The sequence below is a fragment of the Lytechinus pictus genome, unplaced genomic scaffold (genome assembly GCF_037042905.1).
Source record: "Lytechinus pictus isolate F3 Inbred unplaced genomic scaffold, Lp3.0 scaffold_19, whole genome shotgun sequence".
Taxonomy (NCBI): Eukaryota; Metazoa; Echinodermata; class Echinoidea; order Temnopleuroida; family Toxopneustidae; genus Lytechinus; species Lytechinus pictus.
In genome coordinates this window covers 19,266,817-19,289,110 of record NW_026974140.1, presented here as the reverse complement: position 1 = coordinate 19,289,110, position 22,294 = coordinate 19,266,817, and the positions used below count along the sequence as shown (strand labels likewise).

Sequence of the window (22,294 nt, the reverse complement as noted above, 5' to 3'; positions counted from 1 at the left end):
GATTGCCCAATATATTGAGAAAGAAAAATACATATAAGCACTTAAAAGCAAGATAGAGAAGAAAATTTTTCATACAATATCACAAGATGGTACTGGTAAAGAGCAAGAATCTAATACATCATTTTACATATACTAAATCACTTAAATAACTGGAATAGAAAAAGGAAATACATATAACTTTAAAAAGCATTTTGCAAGACTATCATCAGACATCAAAGTTCATTGAATCATTCAAAGATAATCAGTCTAGATATTCAACTTCACATACATGTAGAATACCCTTTCTTTAAAAAACACTTCACAAGAGAATAAAAGTACAAAATAGATTACCTACTGAGTGAATATTTGCACATGAGAAAAACTTGAGTGTTCATATCAAAATTACTTGTGACACATAAGCATCCATCTACTGCATTTGCGTTATAACAGCATGTCATAAGCTGGAATAACCATTTCACAAATAATTAAAACTGACAATGACAAGCAAAAGTATTCATGAGTTACAGAAAATGAAAAGAAAATGATTGTTTTCTCTGATACAAAAGCAAACAATTTTTTCATATTCACATAGTGATTGATAATCATGGACAGATAGCAATATCAAAAACATCCTTGATTGCATTGATTCAATTTTCTTTTTACAGTTTGAAGATCAAATCATGAGAAATTGCATACGAAAAGATAAACATTTTAGTTTAAAAAATCAAGACCTACTTCCGTAGAGCTAGAACTATCACAGTAAAATAATGGATCAACTGTAAATCTTTCAAAGGATTACAAATGTAATAAGAAAGTATAAATTATTTATTTTCTAATCTATTTATTCATTTATATACTTATTTATTTATTTATTCATCTATTCATTCATTTATTTATTTTATCATTTATTAATTCATTGAGTCATATATTCATTCATTCATCTATTTATATATTTCAAATATTCTGTCTGGGTATGTATACCATCTCATGAAGCTTCTGCATTAAGGGGCACCCTGATCATCTAAACTAAGGGTATTTACATTATTGTATAAAACAAATTGATTGAATTGACTGAGGTGATGAATCCTCTATTTATTTTTCTTGGAAATTTCATTTTATCCACAAGAAGTTTAGACTTGACTTCCAAAATTACACTTTACATTTTGCATATATATGATATTGAATAAAATCAGAAATTTGCATGATGTTAGGGATGGAAAGGTCGGGCTCTGCATTTATCTTCTTGAATTTTGGTGAACTGGATCTCAACACTGGCCAATGATTGCATATGGTTACTACATCTTGAATGGACTCTCTCGACTTAATACAAGTAAATATACTGCATTACTGAGGAATGAGTATCAAATTAAAATCACACATGTATTTTCTTTAAGTCAATGCATTCAAACAGGAATGCTTTGCATTATTCATGCATAGTTTTATTATACAAAAAGAAGGAATTGCATTTTGTAAGGGCACATGCAAATATGGTTCATTCATTATTCTCAATGTATCATCATTCTATAGTCATGTAGAACATGCATGCAAAACACAGAGAATCTATGAATGTGGGTCCTTATGCTAAACTTACTGTTCTTTAGCAAAGTATAGAACACGTACATAAGAATAGAATCCATAAATGAAGAATACTTTCTACATTCTAACTTTGAATCAGCATCTACCTCGAGCATTAAAAATAATAACCTTTATATCCAGAAAAGGCCCACAACTATTACTTTTAAAATTAATGGAATATAATGGTTTCTAAAAGTACATTGACTTCAAATCTTAATATGATAAAATAATAAAAACGAGGTAGGAATATCTCTAGTCATCTCCTATAACACAATTCAATACAATACTAAAAATAGAGGGCAGCAGACACATCTTAATGTTTTCTGTTAATTACTTTACAAAAATAATGATTTTGTTTTGATTCAGTGGACAATATGAATACACAAGGGCACTTATTCTATGACACAAAAATAATTTAATATCACTTTTGATTTGAAATACCATTTATCAGGCTATATATCTCTGTATAAAATATTATAAAATCTGTTGCACAGTTGTCCCGTCATATCCTCCAAACCTCCACCTTCTCAGCAACTACACACCAATTGGCATGGTCGTAGTAGCTCTTCACAATATGAAGATTCTCAATGTTTCTTTCAATCAAGTCAGTTAATTCACCCTCTTTGAATACATGGTAGTATCGAAGGTAAAGGGAAGCATCATCCGGAGGGTTCTTGAGGTCAGTCTTATCTTCTTTCTTCTTGTCCTGGCCAAATGATACATCACTATTGCTTGTATCTTGCTGGTAAATTGACCTTAGGTTTGGGTTACTGGCTGGTTGACGACTACCAAGAACACTTCTGGGGGTGACACCATTCTTGGAATGCCATCCAGGATCATCTCCTGGCCGATCCTGGTTGTAGGAAAGACTATCGGAGGAAGGTTTCCTTGATAATGCCAAAGGGCTTTCAGGGAATCTAAAATCTTTGGGCATCAGTTTCTCAAGCATAGAAAGAGAATGGGATCGAGTTCTCAAGTCAGATGCAGGTGACTGATCTTTGTTCAGTTGAGATTGTTTAGTAGGATTGATTGGGTAGGTTGTTAGACTTTCATCCGAAGAGGATACTGAATCAAAAGATGATTCAAGATCTCGTTCAGATCCAGACTGTGAAAGACGACTCCTTCCTTTGAAAGGCTTGAAGATCTCTCTCTTTGCTGTTGCCAAGTTCAATCCAACCACAGACTTTTTCTTAGTCTTTCCTTCTGATTTATACAGGAGTTCTAAAGATTTTGTGATGACCCCATTCCATGAGCTGTAGCTCCTCTCTTTGGGCTCATCAGGACGCAGATTCAGTTTCAACTGTTGCTTTCGCCAATTGAGCAACTTCTTTGTGGCCTCTGAGCATTCTCCATTGACGCTACCATTACTTACAAACCCTGAGGTATCACTGCTCCACGTAGAAGCTTTCAAGTCATTTCCTCTGAGGTTTTTAACATCTATTGCACCTTCTGAGTTGTGTGAAAAAGAAGACAAATTTCTCCTATTAGCACCAAATTTTTCTAAGGAAGTTCTGGGTGAATTGCTTCTTTCAAAATCTCTTTCATCCAACGATTGAGAGCTTAACAGTGGTGAAGTTCGCTTTTTAACACTTCTGAGTGATTTTGAGCTTTTAGGTAGAATACTGTCACAGCTGTTTGAGCCATTTAGTAAAAGGTGAGACCGGGACTGTCTTTTCTTTAAGGATCGACCGGTTGCAGTACTCATCGAACCATCTTTATTGATGATACACCATTGGTTCTTGGTGTCCTCATCAATGTCATCATCATCATCTCCAAAGACACTATTGACATCACCTTGTGTAATGTCATCTTCACTCTTGAATGGGGATGTAGGAGAGAAAGAAGCTGGATAAACCTGTAGGAAACCATCCCACATAGTCCCTCCTCGCTCTCCTTCTTCCACACTGCTGCTTCTGCTGATCAATCGTCTACTCACCCCGCTATCTGACTGGCACCTAGTCTTAGCAGTCCTTGGTTTAGCACTCAGGACCACACTCTCCTCACAGCTGTAGCACTTCCGCAGTACCCTGGTTTCATCTGATTTCAGTTGGTCCCTACGACTTGAGAACTTCTCCCGAAACCAGTCTCTTTCAGTAGTATGTCTCTGGAGTGTTTTAGCCTTCCTAGATCTTAAACCACCATTCTGGACTGATGGAATGGCTGGATGGAGTTTCATCTTGGATAGTTTGCTCTCCAATTTCCCGTTGAATGCTTTGTTTGGTTTCTTGCCTAACTTCTGCTTATCATCATCATCTTCACTGGCTGAACTGCTACTGTTATGTTTATGTATCTCCCTGTTCTGTTTACCTGTGGCAAAGTGACCAAATAATAAATGAAATATAAATCTATTAATTCTTATATTTCATAAATAAATAAAGATGGCAAGATCATGCTACCATGAAAGTACACATGTAATGGCGATGATAATGATGATGATCATCATCAATAACTAAGAACAAAAATGTTCTTCATTTCTTTCATACATTGATCAACATCAGTGAAGTACATAAATGCAAATATGTTTGTAAATACTAACAAGAAATTATTCAGTGATAAAATTCTGAATAAATAATTTGGACAACTCCAATTTTCTAAATTGTTACATATTTGCTTCCTTGATGAGGTTCAACAAGTTTCAATCATTCAATGTGTTAAACACAACATGACTGTTGCAGAACTGTCCAACAAGATACAAGTTTAGCATAGTAATGCTAAATGTCTGTGACTATCTGAAGCAAAGTGAGTCTTCTACTAATGAAGGTTCCCTTGAGGTATATTTCAATGATCAACTTTCCAATAGCCAGACAAAGTAGCAATCAACTTCTATTCCTAATTAGCAAGTGCTTGCAGTTTGCTCCAAACTCAATTAGATTTCTTGATTGAGTCTTATCCTGAGAGGGTTCCCGTACCACAACATCAACTATAGGACCAATTTTCATGATTGATTGCATTGTCAATGATGTGTAATCAATTGTTAAAATCAATCTATGATCAATCACTAATTACATAATGCTTGCTTGTCCATGATCACTACTTTTCAAGCAAAAAAAAATCATTTTAAAATATTCATTGAAATACAAGCCTAACTAAAACTCATTCCCCTACATGAAAGAAGAGAATCTAATCGCAACAAGCATTTACCACTTATTTGTGTTAACATTATGATAACAAAGCAATCATTTTTAGATATTTTTTTTAAACACTGCATAATCACTATTTCAAAATGTGGATCACATCAGTGCATTACAGTTATTATTACAAAATGGTATTTGCATCGCCATGAGTTTCAATTAGATTTCATAAGAGAGATATTTCAAGCGGACTACGGATGATCATTTTTCATATGATGCTTGAGGGTTTCTCAAGGTGCCGGTGATGTTACATAATACAACACTGTCTGGCCGGGAAAAAATCCACAGAGAATATTAATCTTACATAAATAAATTTGTCTAACACAGCTTTTACATTAATTAGGTATATTCACCTGTGCTGGCTATTTCTCTTCAATTCTTTATTTACATCACTTTGTTAACTGAAGAGATATGTTTTTTAACTCTGATTTGAATGAATGTCTCCTCTGGAGGCGTGTAACAGAGACTTTCGAGGTAAGTTTAATCAAATTTGTGCTAGATTTAGATAGGATAAGATTTATTCAGTGTATGAGGAAGCAATGTAACCACAAAAACCTCATCTCTCCTACTCAAGTAAGGGTTAAAAAATGTCATAGAAATGATATATTTGACCTTTGAGATTACTACCCACTGTATCACACAAGTACCAGTAAATTACAAAAAAAATCCCTAAAAATACTTGAATGATACTTGTATGATGGGATTCTATTTTAAAGGTACAGACTAATAGTGAGAGAAAAGGAAAACTGACATGAATCTGATCAAAAACAGCAAGATATTGTCTTAAAAAAGATCCATCTAGTTATTTTAATTATTGTCATCATTTATTTGGCATTTCGACCAAAGCAACTTATTGGAGAATATAAGACTAAAATAAATAATAGGATGTTTACAGGATAAGCCTACATGTTTTCTGCTGTGGCCTGGACTTGTATGGCTACACCCACAATAACAAAAAAAACATTTTTTTTACATCAAACTTGTGATTTCTGATTTCTGGGAACTTTAAAGACAAATAATTAAGATGACTGTGTGTGTCAATCCTTAGCCTCCATATACATGTATATGTTGATATGGAAACCTTTTTGCTCTTTTCTAAACTCTCAGGCAAAGGATGTTGATTAAGTTCTATTTACAAACTTGGTTTTATCTCTTGAAGGTAAAACCTCTTGTGTCCAAGAAGCCTGTTTAAATCTCTCATCTATCTCTTAACTTGTCTTTTTTCAAAGGGTATCGTTTACATCTAGAATATTATTTGCATGATAATACAAGACAAACATCTACCACTAGGATGACAAACAACATGTCACATGATGTTGCCAAAGAGTTATTTGAGGTTTAAAACTAGCTCGTATTTAAGCCCCATGTAGATGCACTCACCAGTTAGCCATCACTAAAGATTAGGTGTCATATGAAAGAGTACACTCATTAATGACTAACAACTGCATGGATGTAACTTTTGAACCTTTAGATCACTCTTGTTTTTAATTATTTGTTTTAATCATTTTTGCTGCATAATGTCACGTTTTCTCCTTGCCACATGAAAGAAGATTGATGGTGCTTCTTTATCAAAACAACTCTAGAATTACTATGAGAGACCTCTTTAGAAGATATAATGTTCTGTTCAATCTAACAATCTTCAGATTAATTCATTAAATAACAATATATGAATGTTCAACTATACTTATTTCACCCAGGCCATTAAGTTGTTAAGACTGAACTATGTCTCGTTATCTTTTGTGCAGAATCAGAAGGTTATCAATGAATAAATGAGAAAATAGTAATTGCCTTCCCATTTTGCAGCATCTTCCTAGTTTGAAGAAATCACTGCAGCTCTCACTTCAATCAACAGGTATTTTAAGAACATGACTAAGAAGCATAATATGACTGTTTATAATGAAAATATGGCGTGATTTTCATATGAAGTTCTACAGCAAGTTAAAGAAATAAAGCATTTTTTTTCAATTCAATTTATTCAAATTCCATTCAATAAAAAACAAAAGATACAATATCAGAGAAGTACATAATTGGTAACAAAGCAATTTAACATACATAAATACAAAATGAAATTTGGGAGACTGCAAAAGACCGAAAGGTCTTGACGAAGCAGACCCCGAGTGCCATCATGGCGATACATACTTTGGCATAGGTTCAAATGATGACATGAAAAAAAGTATGAATGTCCTATGATTATTTTCAATAAGCATCTTCATAATATCAATGATATTCTTCAAGTGATAATGTTTATCTGTCTAAACCAGTGCTTCTCAACCTTTTTTTACTCGAGGACCACTTTGACTCTCAGATTTTTTTGAGGCCCACCAGCCAAAATTTTAAGAAAACCATTTTGATGAAAAATGTTTCATGAAATTTGAACATAAAGCTCTGAAGCACATTTGAAACAAACAGTTTGAGAACTAATCTGCATTTGCAACTGTCCTGTAAATGGGCGACGATTACCTTAATACACAATATGCATACACATGAGGTTCACATCAAAGTTAGATCGAAACCATCATAGTGTGCATACATGCTTTGCAACATGCATGATATCTATTAAAGCGTGCTTTAGTTTTGTTTGACCCACGTACATGTAGACAGATCAAACTTAACATGTTCGAACAAGTCTGTAAAATATAGTTTTTCTTCTACTGTTTTTTCTCCCCCTGGAACTCAACTCAACAGCTGTGAGAGCTTTGCGGCCCACCAGTGGGCCCGTTGAGAAGCGCTGGTATAAACTCCTACTTTAGAGTTTAAATAACTTTTGGTTTCATTCTGAGCAAACCTAAGATAAGCATCATGATGAGGAGATAACAAGAATATAATAATTAATGAAACAACATGAGTCTTGCCTGATATTCATTTTAGCCAATGCTTAAGAACTGGGGCACTATTCCACAAAATTCTACTATTAATGGTAACTTAGTGAAATCATTGATTTTGACTTTCGAGTAAGGTTAATATGGTAATAATGATTGATGGTAGAGTAACAAGATACATATGTATATGCTATAGGCCCCTGCTAGTTATAGTTTTTATCTGAGTGTAGGTGATCATAAAAAATCTGTGATGAAAAGGCCCATACGATCAGGGCCCTCTTACATAAACCTTAGCAATTGCAGCTGGACTGATTTCTAAAATTGATAGTATGATTATTGTGTATGATCATTTGTAAAATTAGTCTGATTATTGATTACTTAGAAGCTTTGTGTTAAAAGACACAAATGAGGTTTTGGGTATTTACCTTTGTTTCTCCTGGTCCGTGTGTTCTTGGGCTGGAGGTGCCAAGGCACTAAAACATCTTGGGCATCAAACTACAAGAGAGAAAAATACATTTTGAAAGAAATATGAAAGTAATACCATAATGTCAACATCATTATTGTCACATCCCTGGTGCGAAGTATAAAGTGCTGTAGTGAGTTGAATTTGACCTTTGATTTCTGGGTCAATATTTGTGATTCTAACATTAAAGACTTGCTTGAATGCATCCCTAACTTTATCATTTTCTTGAAACGCTGAATGTGTAACATAAAACAAGCAAGGCGGCAAACTTCTGCCAATTTGCAGACATAAAAGCTAACTGCCATTCTAGATGGTTACAAAGTGGGAGAATCGGTCTCCTTGGATTAAGCTGAAGTTATTTGATCACTGTTGCAATAGATTGGATCAAATCTTCAAGAATTACGGGACAGCATGTACAGAATATCAACTATCAATGGTCTGGTTTCATTTTATCTGAAAAGTTGTATCCTTCAAATTTATTGAGCTTGAAAAGGGCAAGGCTTGAGAGTGTTTGAGAGTGATACTATCAAGAGAACCTTTTCAGATCACTGTGTACCAGAATAACTCTTTTGCAAAATACTCACAAATGGTGTTTGGGCTAAAGGTCACTTAAGAAATAATGAATTGATAAAAAAAAAACAATAACGTCGCCTCTTGAAAGTTTAAACTAAAAGAAAAGGGGAAAAAGGTTGTAGAGATAAAACGCCAAAAGGATACAAGCCTGTACAACAAATTATTAATGATATAACATTGGCAATGCCCCTCATTCACTACCAAGACTGAAGTTGGCAAATATATTTGCATGCAAAGACCTAAAAACAGTTTTTTACGGTTAAAAACAAATATGGAAAGTCAAAATTAGAACTTGAGGAAATTCCCTGAGATCAAGTGAATTCAAGTTTCAAACACAAAGGTTTTTTCAATTCAAGTATTTCAAATGATTTTTTATAACTTTGTACTCCATGATTTTATTTCTTTTCAAGCAAAACAATCATAAATCAAACCAAAGCTTGATATTGTTTGTGTCTGTTTTTCATCAGACTTTTACTAAGATGCATCAAAAGTATTTCCTCTTCCGATGACGGGTATAGAAGCTTGGGGTTTCATTCTCTAATATTTATTAAAGCAACATGCATTTAAGGGGATTATACTACAAATCTGAATATTTTTTTCCATTTTAGACCCAGTCTCTGCCTTACCCAAAGATTATCTATTGCCTCTCAGCCTGGAAGTGATAAACAAGAGTCTGAATCCTTCTCCATACCACCTAGACCTATCGATCCCTGTATGCCTTGATTTGCTAAAAGAGCCTAGATTGATGGTATGCCCAACTCAAGCACGTATCCCGATTCTTCTACTTTACTTCAGAAACTAAACAAGCATGCATCAAGTTCATGTATATGCTGATGTTCAATGTAAATGCCACTTTCCTCTGAAGCACATACTAGTATTGATCGTTAGCAGACTGGCTCCTCTCCCCCGAGGGTGCGTCTTATCTTTCTCGTCTCAAAATTAAATAATAGAAAAGCAGAGCTGAGAGAAGATATAGCAACAGTCGTTTGGATAAGATCAATAAATCCGCAAAATACCCGAGGTGTTCTAATTTGCTGAAGTAAGTTTGTTTTCAAACCAGTTGGGATAGAGCAGTGTAATTTTTTTTTCTTACACCAGCAGTGCATGATCATGGGTGCCTTGGTAAATTTTCTTGGAAATAATTTCAATTATTCTCAAATCCACAGTGCCAATTCTTATTTTGGTATTTATTCTTGCCCTGATTTAGTGAAAATAAATGTTTTAATTGTAAGAGTTTCCCTAATCATGTTTCACCACATTAAGACTTTGTTGAGCAATGCATACTGTTACTGCATCTGGAACATGTCTGTGAGGTTTTTGTCTGGAAGCAAATCTGTTCCTGTTTGGGGTGTGTTCAATTATAGTTCTCATTAACCCATTACTAGTTAAAACTGGTTTCCACTTAAGTAGTTTTAGGCTTTAGATGGGAACGGGGTCTTGGTTTAGAGTGGCGCCTAATGTGAATCAGTAAGGACCATGACATTCTGGCAATCCATGAAGCTAAAGAAAGCATAAGAGTAAGGTTAATGAGACCTTTACTGAAAGTAATCAAACTCTAAATCATCAAGACAGGAGGATCATGGAATAAAAGCCAGAAAGATTTCAAGATATAAACAAAAAAAAGAAGGTTCGTCTAGAAATAATGAAAAGTGCACCACTGAAATAAAGTATGAGGGAGACAAAGAGAAAGAGGTGTGTGGGGGTGTGTGTTGTGGTATGGGGGTCAGGGGGTTACATAGTGCAGCTAGTAATGTATCATATGTATTTTTTACATAAAGATTGAAGAGGAGTGTTTATACTTTTCTATGTAAATAATAATGAATTGGGTATCTTGAGAAATGTATTAAGGTAATTGCTTAAATACTCATAACACATTTCAATTTATCATGAAAGAAAAGTTTCTATATGACTTAAGTATTAACATGTAGGCAAAAAAAAATTGTTTGCTGTAACCCAACAGATTAATGTAAAAGCTATCGAAATTTATTTGAATTTGAATTTGACATCACACCCCCACCCCCCCCCCAGATATATGTGCTGACACTGCTGACTGATCCTAATATTCATCATTTGTTATTAATTGTTTTCATTTAATAAAAAAATGACAAATGGCTAGCTCATGAATGTTTCTTGTTCTCCATTGTGTAAAGCATGGCTCTATGATATAGAGGAGTTCCTGCCACATGCACAAAAAATAGATCAAGGAGCTTTTACATCACAATGATGAAAAAAATAAATAACCAACAGATCCTAACTTTTACCTCTTACAAAAACAAGTTTTGATTGATTCATTTTTTATTATCTTTTTTTTTTTTTGGGGGGGGGAATTACCTGTCTCTGCTTTTGCTCCAGAGCCCAAACATATATCATGACCAGCCCTCCTGGTCGACATATTCTTGCTAGCTCCTGAATGGCCTGGATGCGCCTCTCAACCGTGGCAAAATGGTGGACGACAGCGATGGAGATGACGGCATCAAAGCAGTTGCTACGATACGGGAGACGAAGATTATCACACACCATAACCTCATGGCCTCTCTTAGCTGAGATGTCGACCAGATTAATGCAACAATCTGAACCAATCTTGAAGGTTTGGTTGTTAATCCCTAGATACTTGCCATTGCCACATCCTAAGAGAAGATGAAAGAATACAAAAACAATGAAAGATACAGCTAAATGTTAATTACTCTGTAGGGATTTTCCCCCAGCAGGATGAAACCATAGATGAAACTAATAAAGAATCTCAGTTCTGTTTTGTAATCAATATCAGCAATTGAAAAATCTATTCCGATAACATAAGGAACATACTCCACTCTGATGAAAAGAACCACTTTCAGCATTACTAACACGATATCACCAGACAACTTGTAAAGTATAATTTATGATGATATTTTATGTGTGTTGCATAATTATGTAGAAAAACTATCTAAATCTGTTATTATAATTGTTTAAAACACAATCTTAATTGTATCAAATCTGTGCAGTTTTTAATCCTTTTCATCTAGCATTTTTTTTGCGGGCAAATGCAATGCACATATTTTTGCACTTCACCAGCGCCATAAAAGAAAATGTTGAAAAAGGGGTAAAGTCTGACCCTGTCAAATGCTCTTTTCAAAATGTAGGATTTCCAGTCATTCCATTTTGCATGACCACACGCAGATAATATTTCCAGGGTGGGGGGGCAAGACTCGAAAATTTGGTGCACATCTCACATTTGCACATTTTTCATAGTTTTCATGAAATGTTAAGGAAAAAAAATGTTTTTCACAACAGCAGATCGCGAATGTGCCCCTCCCCCTTCCCCCTTGCTGCGTACGACCATTCCCTGAAGTCCACTTAAACATATCTCATTATAACAGAAATATACATCAATTTAAACATATAATCTTTCTAAAACATATATAGAGAGAGATTGAAAAACTTATTAAAGAAAGAAACAAGCAAAAAGTAACACAAATTATGCATGTTATGTGTGATTTCAAAATCTCGTGTATTAACCCTTTTATTGCGATGAGGCCAATACTTTTGTATATTAATAGAGATTTTTTTTACTATATGTATATATATATATATATACAGGGGCGTCGATCCTTTTTTTAAGATTTGGGGGGCAAAATCATGAAACAACTTTCCAAAGGCGCTCGATATCACATAAAACGAACAAACTCACACAAACACACACACACATATGCATATATATATATATATATATATATATATATATATTTATATGACTCATGAGATAGAAACACATATCTCACCAACAAATTAATGCGAGCACGAAGCGCGAGCTGAAATTTTTTAGTATACTGACCTGAAAACAGGAAAAAGGTGCCTGTTTAGGACTGTTTGTAGTAACTCATGAGGAGGATACATATCTCACTACACAGATAATGCGAGTGCCGAGGGCGAGCTGAAATTTCTTTATATTCTGACCAGAAAGCTTGATATTCTATGCATTTTTGGTACCAATGATTAAGATGGGTATCTAAAAAACAATAGATGCGAGCGCGAAGTGCGAGCTTAAAATTTGATATTTCGATCTGAAAAAAATGACAGTTTAATGGACATTTGTAATAAAGAACAAGATTGTATCCAGCAAAAGATTATTGCAAATCGAAGCGGGAGTTCTTTTGACGTTTAGTCCTGAAAAAGGGACATTGTATTCACCTATGTAATCATGAAAAGTATGGGGTTTTGCTACAGAAATGATGCGAGCGCGAGCTGAAAATTTTTATATTCCAATCTGAGAAGCGGATAATTTAAGCACGATTTTAAATAAAGAACGAGTTGTGTAGCTCAATCTCAATATACGACTGGTTGCGTAATTATACACTCCCGGTACTAGCAACGGGTTTTAGCAAAGTTTTGGGCTAAAATATCGAATCATCTTCATAAAACACTATAGTAGCTCTCTTAAACTAAAGGCCATAGAGGTGGCACAATGTGAAATGTGTAAAGAAGAAAAGTGACTGACCTTCTTTTTATTAAAGCATTGGAAAATAAGATCAAAATTAAAGGATTTGCTCTACGCTTTTGTATGATTCTGGGATTTTTAAAATGAATTAAAGATTTCATGACATTTGTCATTCTGTGGGCAACTGCCCCGCCCCAGTCCACTCTGTAAGGGCATGCGATAAGCTTTGTTATGACCATTCAACAATAAAATGTATAACCAGGTGCCGCTGATCATTCTTGACCGGCGCCGATCTAGATTTGGTTGGCAATAGGCCCTTCTTCATTATTCTACCGGCACCTATTTATTGTAACCAGGGGAAGCTGATTATTCTTGACCGGCGCCGAATTAGAACAAGTAGTGCTGATTATTTTTACCGACGTCACGTAAGATTCAGGCAGCGGCAATTCATAATTGACTGGCGCCGATTTAGAACCAGGAGGCGCCGATTATTCTTGACTGGCGCTGATTTTTAACCAGTTGGTGCTGATTATTCTTGTCCGGCGCCGATCTAGATTTGGTTGGCAATAGGCCCTTCTTCATTATTCTACCGGCGCCTATTTATTGGAACCAGGGGACGCTGATTATTCTTGACCGGCGCCGATTTAGAACAAGTAGTGCTGATTATTTTTACCGACATCACGTAAGAATCAGGCAGCAGCAATTCATAATTGACTGGCGCCGATTTAGAACCAGGAGGTGCCGATTATTCTTGACTGGCGCCGATTTTTAACCAGGTGGTGCTGATTATTCTTGTCCGGCGCCTGTTAAGACTCGGGCAGCACCGATTTATAACCAGATGGCGCTGATTATTCTTGACCAGCCCCGATTTAGATTTAGGTGGCGCAGATTATCCTTGATCGGCGCCGGTTAAGACTCTGGCAGTGCCGATTTATAACCAAATGGCGCTGATTATTCTTGTCCGGCGCCGATTTAGATTAAGGTGGCGCTGATTATTCTTGATCGGCGCCAGTTATATGCAGGCAGCGCACTGCTGATTATTTTTAACCGGCGAAGTTGTTGGGAAAAGGGTAGTTAAAAGAAAAGATAAGGAAGATGATATGATTGTGCTTTGCTGGGGATAGTCTTTCCTTACTGTTGCTAATATTATATCAGTGTATAATATTTTTAAGCGGCGCCTTTTCTTTTCTTTCCTTTATTTCTATTTTTTCAAGCAGCGCCTTTTCTTTCTTTTACTTTTTTTTTTTGAGCGGCGCCTTCGGCGCCGCTCAAATATTAGGGGTGGCGCGCGCCCCCTGCGCCACCCCCCTGGATCCGCCACTGATGCAGAGAAATTTAGAAGAAAAAAAAGGATGACCCCAAATGGATTCTTTATACAAGAGTGCAGTGAATTTAACCACCTGAAATCTTACACACGAGAGGCCACAGGATTGAAACCACTTGAAAATATGTGAAAGGTTGTTTTTTTGCCAATCGTACCCTATTCACATACTTTTCAGGTAGGCCCTACATCAATTTAATACCCCCATCTCACTAGATGGCGATTCCACTGCGATCGTCAAAAATCGACAAAGCGTGGTATAACGTAGCTTGATCGTGCCTTGATCTTTTCAATCTTCTCCGTCGTACTTTGATCTTTTCTGAAGCGGCAAGGATCGCCACCATCTTTATGGTCGCCACAAAATTTTGAACATGTTCAAAACTTACGTAGCGAGATCGCGGAGGTGCTAAAGCGTATCACAATCGAGTCATGAGCGTATTACAAACGACATATTCGTAGCTGTAACGGAGCCCCAACGCATAAAGCGTAGTATAAGCGCATTAAAAGCGGCACCGATCGCCCGTGGTTTTCAGGCCCGTTCCCAAGACAATTCTGCTACGCTGCTTCCGTTTACAAGGCGACTGCCTTGCGCTCGACACGCTTCACACAGCTTCCACCACGACGCTTCCTTCTTTGGGTGGCATGTGGCACACGTTCTCAGCCCGCTACAGGCGTTCGCGTTGCGCTTTTGCTGCGCCGCTGATGACTGGGCAGCGATTGCGCAACAACCGTCCGCGCTGCTATAAAACGCCGTGCCGATGGTGGCGGATTATCATATTTGCAACAGATTACGAGGCGATACCACGGCGTTTTCAAACATACCTCCCAAAAAAAGGACCAGAAAAGGGAAAGCTGCCCAAGCTACCCCTCTTAGGCCGGCGGTCGAAGAGGAAGATCAAGGGGTTATGGTGGTGGTAGAGGAGGAGGAGGTAGAGGAGGAAGAGGAGGAGGTACAGGAGGAGGATGGAAATCTTACTGCTGAGCCAGCTGGAAAGAGAAAAAAGACGCTCACATGTCTTCATGACGAAATGGGTTACCTCTGCAGAAATAAATAAATTGATTATGTTTTGAAAATAAATTGAATTCTAACCACAGTGACAGTAGACAACATCAAATTTTGTTAATGATTCGATCACTAATGTATTGATTGGGAAAGGCAATCTTTAGGGAGATTCTGGCATTGTGCCTCCCTTTTTATGAGTGCTCTCACATCAGTAGACTACTTCTTGTCAGCAAATTTGAAAGGAATTTACCAAATATTTTTGAGTGACAAACTTTGTGGAAAAAAATAAACAGAATATCAAAGATTTTTATGCTCTTTTATGAAATTCTGGATGCATCCCTCATATTAACTATTAGGCTCATCGACATCTTTTGAATGAAATTTTAAAAATATTGTATATTATGACTTAGGTGACAGCCAGGATCGGACCCTGTATCTTTTTGGCCTCCTCCTTCTCCTGTCCTCGCATTCAACTTTTAAGTGATGTTCTTTTAGAATGCCAAGATGTATAAGTCCAACCAAATTCTGGACATCCATGTTGGTCGGAGGTTGGCAATCGACTGAAAAATGTGTCATGTGCTGCGATTAGTATGCCGATTGCTTGAAATCGTTTCAAGAGCCCATCATGAACATAACATAATCGCTTCATTCGTAGCACCACCGTACCGAGGTCCTTACTAGCGTATGAGCCTCGTTGTACGATCGCTTTGATCGCAGAAGCAGCGCATCACATCTGCCTCGAATCGTCGCAAGAAAGTGGCATCGTCGTACTTTCAGCGTATTACCATCGCCTTCAGCGCAGGTCGGTCGCATAGAAGTTGCAGTGCAATCGTCTCGCAGGCTAAAAATAGAATTCGAGGAAGATTCTGCTACGATTTGCGGGATTTACACAGATCGCCATGGTCGCCACGATCGCCTTCCTAGTGAGATGGGGGTATTACCCCCTTAATGTTTGTAAATCCTTCGTTATTAAAAAACTTAGATTGCAGGAAAGAAAAGCCTCATATGGGGAAAAAGATACTCTCAAAATATAAATGAAAAAAATCTTAAGTAACGTAATGTTTTCCTTAACTTCTCTTTTTACAAGCATACTCTTCTGGCCATTTTGATGTATTATTGACATCAAAACAGCTAGAAATGTGCAGAAACTATCCTGTAAGCCAGTTCGTAGTTCCACTCTCAGAAGATTCTGGGCATGATCAGAGGAAGGTCGTTTGTACTAAAGTGACATGGTGGTTTAGAATTTTATGAGATAAGCACCAACTTCGATGTCTTGATTATTTTTATATTCTTTTGAATTGTGTTTTTCATTCACATCCACAAAAAACAATGCGTACACGAATGACTGGTATATTTCAGTTTGCCAAGTACATGTACATTGTACAACATCCTCTAATATGCATTCAAAGTAGAAATGCAACAAATACCTTCATAGAGTGTTCATTGATGTGCTATTATAGTCAGCTGGTCTATTCAATTTCTTCATCCCGCTATGTAAGGCATGCATACGTAATATCTTGCTTTGAAATCTGACTTAATCTTAATGAAAGAAATGAAAGGTCATTTGACCAAAATTGTCCATGAAGTAACTACGAACTGGTATATTACCTGTTGTGTATGCTCACTTGTGAGAGTGCATACCAATTAAGTGGAGAAACCCAACTCCCCTATACCAGAGATATAAACCTCTTTTCAATTACTAGTTGAAAGGAAATAACTCGTGTTATCAGCATTTAAACAAAACAAAAAAGAAACCATATAATTCCTGTCATGATTGGATTTTAATGTATACCTTTCAGAAGATAGAAAATGGGGGAAAATCCCCAAAAATTAAAGGGTGGGATTAAAAAAAGATAATATGGGGTTACAAGGCAATTTTATGAAGAAAAAAAACTGATAAGAAATTTACAAGGGGTATTTTTTAATAGAGGTCATAATGAAGAGAGAAAGAGAAAGAGAAAGAGAAGGGGTGAATATAGTAAGAGAAGCCTTGCTAGTGCCACAATAAAAGGTTTGATACTCATTTCAAAGTTCACCTGATTACAAATGTAGCTTGGGGAATTTTACTAGTAAGCTTGATGGATTTGTGCAGGCTGCTAAGATTTCACAAGGGAAAAGCATTGAAAATGAGTTTCTTTATGAAAACAGATATAATGCAGCCTGCCATAGGACATATAACATCTTTGAAAATGAGCATGAATCAGAGCCAGAGGCATGTGGAATGCAATAGGAGAAGGCCGTGTTCACATGACAACATCCTAAATTTAAAAAAAATTATAGTGAGTGCGATATTTTGAAATCCTGATACATCAAAGCTGAATCACGAACTGATCCCTTTTCATTATCTGCTGCCTTAAAGTATACTATAATTTAAATTCTAGCTCTTTGTGATTTGAAAACCTCTTACCGGCATCCACATCCCTCTTCAGGTTATCTGATTGTTAAGACAACATTATAAAATATAATTTTTTCAAAATGCATGATATTTGACCTGCTTTTAACAGATCTTCCTGTAGATGACTCTGATTACTTCTCAAGTGAAAGCTTACCAACATTGGTAACATCTTGTGATTGTGAAAAAAAATGTGGTCTTTAATCATTTATATTTCTTGTTGAAGTATTGTTGAATTTAGTAATTAAATAGTTGTCAATAAAAAAGTTGTATCAAGTAAAGGTACATAAATCTCTGTCATTATTTCCAAGTGAGATTAATGTTGAATTCATATAAAAATACTAATAGGAAGAACCTTTTGCCAAATGCCCAGAAAATAATTCTGCATATTGCTGATTAATATCATTAGAATAACCATGCTTGAATAGAAATAATGAAGAAACTAATAACAGAAGAAGTCTATTTTTATTAATATCAGGCATAAAGTTTAGAATGGTATCAAGCTAACTAGGTAAAATAATATTCAGTCACAGATTAATCAAAGAATAGAAATCAAATTGATATACTCTCCAGTCTCCACTGATGGTGAATAAAATTTACATTCCTGTGTTACAGTGTATAAGAGTGGATATATTCTGGTCACACATTCCAAGGTTGTGCAGTGGGTCAAAAGGCTTCATTTCACCTAATCATTGTGGATTATTCTTTCTTCTCAATTTCAGAGGTAGATTGCAGATCGGTCTACATCCGCTTGAAGCAGGCTGCTTCGCATACTTTTCGTTTGATCTCATCACAAATGGTCCAATAGTTTGTCTACAACCTAACCATCTACTAACTATTTCCTCTAGCTCCGTTTTACTGTTGTAATTAGGATATACATGTACCCAATACCATTTCATAAATATCCAGTCGGTGTAAGAGCACTTTATGGTTAGATGAACATCATTTGGCAAAGTAAGAACATTATCAGTACACAATATGGAAATTAGACCAACTACTTGTAAATGAGAATTGGACTATAAAGTTAGTATTGGACCAAGTGCATGATAGACCAAACAGCAATAAATATACTAAATTGAAAGATCCCATGGGTATACCCATGTGGTTTCAGACTCTACATTAACTGCTCATATACACTCTAAATTCAAAGGATTTAAAATAAATCCACATCGGCTGTGAATAGTGACCAGTCAAATATTAAGATTTGAACCTTGTTGATTTAAGTATAAATCTAAAATATTTGAATTTAATTCTTTGGAGATTTAAAAGTTAATCCTTAAGATTTAAAAAAAAAATCAAAATTTGGCTAGTCACTATTCACAGCCGATCTGGATTTACTTTAAATCCTTGGAATTTAGAGTGTACGTTTACAAACAAGTTTTTCAAAAAGGAAAAAAATATAAGATTTATCACATATGATATTCTGATGTTAAAAGAGAGTTTAGACATTCATTTTTCTGTCAATGTATCATAAAATGTAACCCACCCCTACCCTCATTCGCTTTCTCTTAAAAGACACAATCATTTCATACCAATTATGAGCTCACTAGTACATCAATTTTATAATTCAAGGGAAGTTATCAATATTGTTATAAAAACTATAAAAACCAACATGCAAACTTTGAATAAAAAGATTACATTAAAGAAGTTGAAAACTACCTATTTCACTTGATTGGGGTCTGGAAAACTACTTATACATCATCAAGGGGCCAATGTTTTTAAAGCTTCTAAATTCTTTTGATAGAATAAAAATTTGCTTTCCCATAGACGTTTTGCAAGACTGTTTTATTGTTAGTTATAAACTGCATATTGGTCAACACATTGTGCCCTGTTCCAACTCAATCTTATGTAGATATGAAAATATGTGGTATATTGAGATCACATCATGTTGAACAGAATAAATGGGATAAAAATCAATTTCTTTTTGTCACCCTATTCCTTTTCCTTTAAACCGTTCTGTAGACTTAACACATATGCTGAATCTAAGTCAAAGTAATTATAAATGGATAGACATCTGTATTTCTCACGATTATCAATACCAGCTGTTCAAGTAGTCCTTTGTTATTTAAACAGTGAAAATACTTCTGCAATCTGGTTTGATATAATGATCCAACCATCCCTGCAATTCTTAATGAAAGACATATTAACCCATAGGACACAAGAAGCTCAGATCAGTGTACTTAACATATTGGAGTGAGATATGCCAGTAGTCAAATGGTTTACAGACCATAGTAATATGAAATGAAATGTGTACAACATAATTTCTCTGTGATTTGGAACTCCACCCTAGAGATGTAATTGAAAGCATTCAAAAAAAGATTGAAGCAGTTCCTATATCTTAAATATGTATAGTTATTTTTTTCTTGCAGATTGATCCCTTTTTTTCTGTTTGTGTTTTTGTTTGTTGTTTACATATCACATTTAATTCTTTGTGTTATCGTTTCTCTATACCATGTCATGTTATCAATGTTCTGGGAATTGCGCTTACACAAGGCCACTTGGCTTTATTTATGCAGTTCCCCAATTCATTTTCATTTTTTACTCTTGATGTAAATATATTGTTTCTCATACCTTGTTTTATAATAGTTTTTATCAAGAATGAACTAAATGCAAATTGAATTGAATTGTATTGGTGCCAAGAGCATGAAGCAAACAATAGGTTGGGTTTTTGTAATGATATTGGTCACATTATTAATAGCTCAATGTGTGGAGGTATCAGTGTTAAATGCTTCCTTGCTCAAAGAACTCAATGAATGATAACACCAGTACTTCATGTTGGGTGTTGTGCCTGGTGTTTGTTTCACCCTAGGCCTAACACTAGTACCTAAAACCAGTCTCCGAAAACACCTGACTTTAATACACCCATATTTGGAGGCCAACATATGCAGTTATTATGTGCTCCAGCTGTATGCCTGGGTGCAATGTCCTTCAATACATAGATCTTTCTCCTCTCATCAGGAAACCATTCGACAACCATCTTCCTCAATTCCCTCATTGCCAACTTGGATCTTCATCTTCATCTGTATGCTGCCTCCATCTAGTATCAGACTGTATGTTCGGAATTCGGTAAATACCCTGCACATTGCAAATCATAAAAAAGGTTGAACTTGATGGCAACCACATTCACGGTTATCACAAAGGAATATGCCTTTGGCTTTGAGCAAGTCATTTTTTGTGGGTAGCATTTTACCACAAATCATCATTCAAACAAGGTATTCTAGCAGGTCACCCCCACAACAAAATGTATAGCCATCAAAAGAAAAAAATACCCACAAACTTAATCTGAGTGTTGCATGATAAAGAATGACACTAAATCAGACAAAAGTAAAAGAATATAAAGTTGAAAAATAATGCAATCTCTCTTCCTCTTTCTCAATCTTTCTGTTTGTATTTGCTTGCTCAAATCACACACTTTCTCTCTCTTTCTTCCTCATTGTCTGTCTATTCGTCTTCTCTCTCTCTCTCCATTTTTCTTCTCACCACCCTCTCTTTCTTTATTATGTTTCCATGTAGCTTTCATCATTACTGTCTTATACGAGTCACAAGGACTTCCACTTCTATATCCTTTTACCTAGAATCAACACTCTATTGTATATGAAGTCCTGCGGCAGACAATATCACACAAGACTTCACCTAGGATGGTTAACCACTGATGATGATACTCCAAAGCTTGTTGGACACCAAGGCTAATAAGAATGGCCTCAGGGGTATTTCATCAATCTACTGGAGACATGAGAAGCTGTACACAGTTTGGCCATGGAGATCTCTGTGATGTGGCACCCAGGTTCATCTTCATGGAATTATAGAAAGGCCAGAAAACAACAAGAGATTTACATTTAGAGTAAAAATGTATGTCTGATCACTCCTAGAGCTTTTCAAAAAATACAGATCCCAATCTATGCTGGAAAATATTGAAAAATAAAATGGATAAGTAAATTTAAAATTGCAAGTAAAAAGCTTCGGTGAATTATCAATATTAAGATGGAAATGAAGAGGTCCGCTGAGAAGCTTCATTTGTAAAACGTGGAACATCCCAAAAACCAAATTTTAATTGGTAGCACATAATTGGCAATAAAATATACTGGAATACCACCATGGTATAACTATAGCCCTTTCTCATCATGCACTAAACCACCTCAATTAGAGCAAACATACACCATCATTCCCACTAGCCAGCAGGCATAAAGACTGTATACAAAGACTAATCCATTATCCCTTCTACTTCCCCTAGTGAGCAATCAACGGTACTACTTGTTGCATCTAGCTAAGTCGTTTCGTAGAAAACTACCACCATCTGATGATCAGCTATCATTAACTCACCGGATATTATTAGTTACGCCCTGCTTGTTCACGTAATACAGAAAATGTCTACGTTCTGGTTCCATAATTCCATGAGGGCAGAGGCCGATTGAAACCAGAACGTGGATATTTCCTGTATAAGCGCAAGAACAAGCAGGGTGTAACGATTTTATCTCTTTAAGTGTATCCTTATATTATTGTAGAATAAGGGAAATCAATAGAATTGAACTACAAGAAAACTGCAACAACCTGCATTTTGAGAGTGATTTTTGAAAGTAAGTCATTCATGACATCACAATGATCACAGTAAAAGTGACCAAGTAAA

At 35.8% G+C, this 22,294-nt stretch overlaps 1 protein-coding gene across 1 annotated transcript; it reads right to left on the bottom strand.

The window, feature by feature from the left end:
• Positions 1-811: 811 nt before the first annotated feature.
• On the bottom strand, positions 812-20,647 carry LOC129260739 (uncharacterized). Its single transcript, XM_054898694.2, has 5 exons — positions 20,551-20,647; positions 17,686-17,712; positions 10,872-11,167; positions 7,930-7,999; positions 812-3,861 (listed from the first exon to the last, which is right to left on the bottom strand). Exons 1-5 carry the CDS (start codon positions 20,645-20,647, stop codon positions 2,057-2,059), a joined length of 2,295 nt encoding a protein of 764 aa, XP_054754669.2. The 3' UTR covers positions 812-2,056.
• Positions 20,648-22,294: the final 1,647 nt, after the last annotated feature.

Coding starts and splice junctions, on each gene's coding strand:
- LOC129260739 (XM_054898694.2), bottom strand. CDS start 20,647: ATGGTTGTCGAATGGTTTCCTGATGAGAGGAGAAAGATCTATGTATTG. Junction 11,168..17,685: donor GAAGAGGGATGTGGATGCCG/GTAAGAGGTTTT, acceptor ATCTTCTCTTAG/GATGTGGCAATGGCAAGTAT. Junction 3,862..7,929: donor ACGGACCAGGAGAAACAAAG/GTAAATACCCAA, acceptor ACTTTGCCACAG/GTAAACAGAACAGGGAGATA.